This window comes from Aureococcus anophagefferens (genome assembly GCF_000186865.1).
Source record: "Aureococcus anophagefferens unplaced genomic scaffold AURANscaffold_14, whole genome shotgun sequence".
Classification (NCBI taxonomy): domain Eukaryota; class Pelagophyceae; order Pelagomonadales; family Pelagomonadaceae; genus Aureococcus; species Aureococcus anophagefferens.
Window position 1 is genome coordinate 479,652 of NW_008705574.1, and position 4,243 is coordinate 483,894.

At 73.2% G+C, this 4,243-nt stretch overlaps 2 protein-coding genes across 2 annotated transcripts in view; both read right to left on the reverse strand.

The window, feature by feature from the left end:
• The window catches only part of AURANDRAFT_65363 (hypothetical protein), a gene marked incomplete at both ends in the record, with an annotated part of 11,090 nt that extends 9,452 nt beyond the window's left edge, over positions 1–1,638 (reverse strand). The window contains one exon of the mRNA XM_009040333.1: positions 452–1,638. Within this exon, the coding sequence (XP_009038581.1) occupies positions 452–1,638 (1,187 nt within the window). The remainder of the gene's footprint in view (positions 1–451) is intronic.
• A 959-nt stretch (positions 1,639–2,597) lies between these two features.
• AURANDRAFT_65364 (hypothetical protein) lies at positions 2,598–3,260 on the reverse strand (the record flags this gene model as incomplete). Its single annotated transcript, XM_009040332.1, has 1 exon — positions 2,598–3,260. The coding sequence occupies one exon, from the start codon at positions 3,258–3,260 to the stop codon at positions 2,598–2,600; it is 663 nt and encodes a 220-aa protein (XP_009038580.1).
• Positions 3,261–4,243: the final 983 nt, after the last annotated feature.

Here is a 4,243-nt window from a genome sequence, read left to right on the forward strand (position 1 = left end):
GAACTGCCGCGCGACGACGCCGCTCCACTGCTGCTGCAACGCGAAGCACGCCGACGGCCGGCGCCAGCGCGACGCCTGCGGGCGCGCGCGCGCGCCCACGGGCCGCGGCGCGCCCGAGGCCGTCGGGTACTGCACCGCGAACCGGACGTGCGCAACGCTCTCGGCCAAGACGCACGTCTTCGACTTCGCGAACCGCGCCTGGATCCTCGGCGCCGTCCGGGACGCCGCGACGGGCCCGGAGGCGGACGCGCTCGCGACGCTCATGGCCCGCATGTCCGCGCCGGACCCCGACGACCGGCCGACCTTCGCCGGCGCGCTCGCCCTCCTCGACCGCTGGAACGCGTCCCGTCGAGGATCATAGTCTCTCTTCGTTGCGTTCCAAACCGTACTACATGTTTGGTCAGCACCCATCTTCGGCGGGCGACGTTCTAACGAGACGCTTGCAACTTACGTCCCCGCCCCCCTCAAGCTCGCGCGGAGCCGGGGCTCGTCGGCGACGCCGAAGAACGCGTCGAGGTCCGCGGGCTCCGCGAGGACCGCGGCGGCCGCGGCCGCGCCCTGGCGCCGCCGCGCGGCGGCCGCGAGCTTGCGGTACGCCATCTCCGGCGCGCCCATGTCCAACGACGAGAAGAGCTTGACGGCCTCGCCGTGGCTCAGCTTGCCGTCGTCGTCGCGGTCGTGGTCCGCGACGAGCTGGCGGCTCGACCGACGGCCGCAGAGCGTCCGGAAGACGAAGCTGAAGCGGTTGCCCGTGGTCCGCGTCGACGCGAGCTGGAGCTTCGAGGTCATCGGCGGCGCGAAGGGCTCGGCGATGACCGTGGGCGGCTGGGCCATGTGGGAGATCTCGCTGTCGAAGAGGAGCAACCGCCCGGGCTTCGGCAGGACCGGGAGTACGAGCTCCGCGTCCGCGCCGCCGGCCGACGACGACAGGAACACGGTCTCGCCGCCCCAGTGCGGGTGCCAGCGCTCGTGCGGGTACCAGATCGCCGTCACGGAGAAGGCGTCGCCGTCGTGGGACCGGTCCTCGTGCGCCTCGTCGACGTCCGCGAAGCTTTGCGCGTAGATCGTGCACCGCGTGACCCACGACGGCCGCGCGGGGCTGCACTGGTCGTAGAAGTGGGGGAGCAAGGCGCGGATGGCGTCGAGGGGGGCGCCGTCGCACTCGTCGAAGGGCATGTTCTTCGCCATCGCGTTGTGTTCCAAAGACGCGTCCGACGCCTTCTCGCGGTGCCAGCCGTCCGTCGCCGCGCGGCCCGTGAGTTTGATGTAGGTGTCGGCGATGCGCTTCCGCTCGGACTCCGGGATGGCGCCGTCGACGACGACGGCCGTGCGGCCGCCGACGTCGTGGGGGACGGACGCGACGTCGAGCGCGTGCGAGTCCTTCGGGTTCGCGGCGATGGCCTTGGCGCGCGCGACGGCGAGCGACGCCGTCGTCGCGAAGTAGCTCGCGAAGGGGTGCGCCGGCAGCAACGCCGGATGCCGCCGGAACGCGGCGTCGCCGAGGGCCGAGTAGAGCGTGAGCACGACGATCAGCCACGCGCTAAGGACGACGATGACGCAGGCGAGCGCGACCAATATGAGGTGCGTGCGCCGCTGGTGCGGATGCCGCAGGCGCGCGCCGCGCGCGTGGCCTTTCATGCTTGCTCGGTCGTTGTTAATCGTTTGGTCGCGCTGCAGGTCACGCGCTCGCGCCCATCGCGGCACCCGGGGGTTCAGCGAGTCGATGGTGCAGTCTTGCGGCAGAGTCTGTGGCGGAGCATGGCCATGGTGTACCACGCGCTCCTTTTTCTTCGGCTCATCTGCGGTGTCGTCGCGTTCGCGCCGACGCGTCTAACGCGCCCGACGACGCGCAGAAGCGTCGTGCTCCGCAGCAGCAGCGATTCCGACAAAGAAGACGCCATCGCCGACCTCTTGCGACGAGCAGCGGCGCTGCGCGAGGAGACCGCGCAGGCCGAGGACCCAGCGCCGCCGGAGGAGTCAGCGACGCCGGCGGACCCGCCGGAGGGCCCCGCGCCGCCCAGCTTCGCAGCGCCGCCGGAGGACCCGCCGGAGGAGGGCCCCGCGCCGCCCAACTTCGCGCCCGGCGCCGCCGCGGCCGCGCGCGGCCTCGCCGAGGCGCGGCGCCGCGAGGCCGAGGCGGCCGCGGCGCGCGACGTCATCGAGGCGCGGCGCGCCGAGGCCGAGCGGCTCGCGGCGGAGATGGCCGACGGCGACATCCCGATGGACACGCCCCCGAAGCTCGGCGCCGCGCGCTGGGCGCCGCCCGCGAAGGGCGACGCGCCGACGAGCGCGGGCCAGGTCCGACCGTTCGCGCGGCGCCGCGAGGTCCGCGGCGGCCGCGACGTGCCCTACTCGCGGAACCCCTACCGCGAGGAGTTCGGCCTCGTGAACCGCGCCGCGGACCCGCGGACCTTCGCCGCCGTCGGCACGGCGCTCGCGCTGTCGTTCGTGCTCTACCTCTACGTCTTCCTCTCCGGCGGCATCGACGACGGCTCCCGGCGCTACCTCGACGACACCGTCGCCGGCGACGACAACGTCGCCCTGCCCCAGGCGGCGCGGAACTTCGACGACGTGTCCGAGCGAATATGGATTTAACACTATCGCAGCGCCCTCGTGTCGGCGCCGCCGATCTTCGCCGCGTCGCCGCCGCTGCCCGAACACGACTCGCGGAGCACGGCGCTGAAGCTGCCGACGCGTCGCTGCGACGTCATGCCCTCCAGGGGCCCGTAGGTCTCCACGAAGACGTCGCCCGCCATGGTCGGCGGCCGCCGATTCTCGAGGAAGTCGCGCGGGTCGCCCGTCGACGTGTCGCCGCGGAAGAGCAGCGTCTCGCCCGCGGTCTTCAGCTTCCAGCGCGCGCTCCAGCTGAACTGGCCCTTGTAGAGCTTCGCCGGCACCTCGTACCACGCGCCGCCCGCGACGCGGTCGTCGCCCGGCTCGTCGCGGACGAACGACGTCTTGCCGCTGTTGGCCTTGCCGACGCTCCGGAACTGCGTCTCGCCGACGAGCGTGCGCGGCGCGCCCGTCGCGTCGGTCCACGACGCCGACAGCGACCAGCGGCCGAGGATGGACGCGAGCGGCAGCGGGTTCACGGCCTGCGGGCAATTCGGGCAGACGTCCATCAGGTCGTCGGCAAAGGCCGCCGGCGCGGCGACGGCGCAGGCGCCCGCGGGCAGGCGGCGCACAAGTTTCAAGCGCGTCACGCGCAGCGCGGCGCACTGCATGAGCAGCAACGCCAGTGCGCTGCGACGCTGCGCCATGCTCGATGGCGCGTGTGGGCGCCAAAAGCTGATGTTGTAGGTCAACTCAACGATCATTTAAGGGAGGGCAGCGGCAGCCTGATGGCAGCCATTTTCATACTGCACGGCGCGTAGCGGCTGACGGAGGATCAGCGCGACATGGAGGTCGAGGTCGCGTCGCTGCCCGACATCGAGTTCGGTTCATTCTGGGTGGGCGAGTGCTGCCTCTGCTTCGAACCGCATGCGTCGCTGCTGGACCCGCCGTGCTGCAGCCACGGCGGCCAGGGCTCGTTTTGCGTGGACTGCCTGCGGCGCCACGGCGTCGCGTCGCAGTCGCTCTTCCGCTGCCCGCTCTGCAAGGACGACGACGCCTTCGTCGCCTGGGCGCGGACGCGCGGCGTCGAGGCCGGCGCCGCGCTGCCCTTTTACGCGACGCAGGAGGTCGCGGCGGTGACGCCGAAGTGCTCGCTCGCGACGTGCCGGTGCCCCCGCGGCCGGCGCTACGACTCGACGGGGCTCATGCGGCGCCGGGACCAGGCCGACGGCGAGGACCGCTGGGCGCTCTGGCGCTGCCGCGTCTGCGGGAGCTCGTGGGGCCACGAGGGCTGCGGCATCTCCCTGCCCTTCGCCTGCGCGGACTGCGCGCCGTCCCGAGCGGCGCCGGCCGCGCCGTCTCGAGCGGCGCCGGAAGCGCCGGCCGCGGCGCCGGAAGCGCCGCCTCCGGAAGCGGCGGCGCCGCCCGCGGCGCCGGAGCGGAAGCCGCTCTACGGCGTCGGCGACGCCGTCGAGGGCCTCTGGCGCGGCCAGCACAAGTTCTATCCGGCGCGGGTCATCAACGTGCACTCGGGCGCGCCGGCGACCTACGACGTCAAATACGACGACGACGCGACCGTCGAGCGCCGCATCGACGCGAGCGCGCTCCGGCCATTCAAGCGGCGCCGCCGGGCGGGCCGCCGCCCAGCGAGCGGGCGAGCGCGTCGCCGGAGGTCGACGCCGCGCCGGAG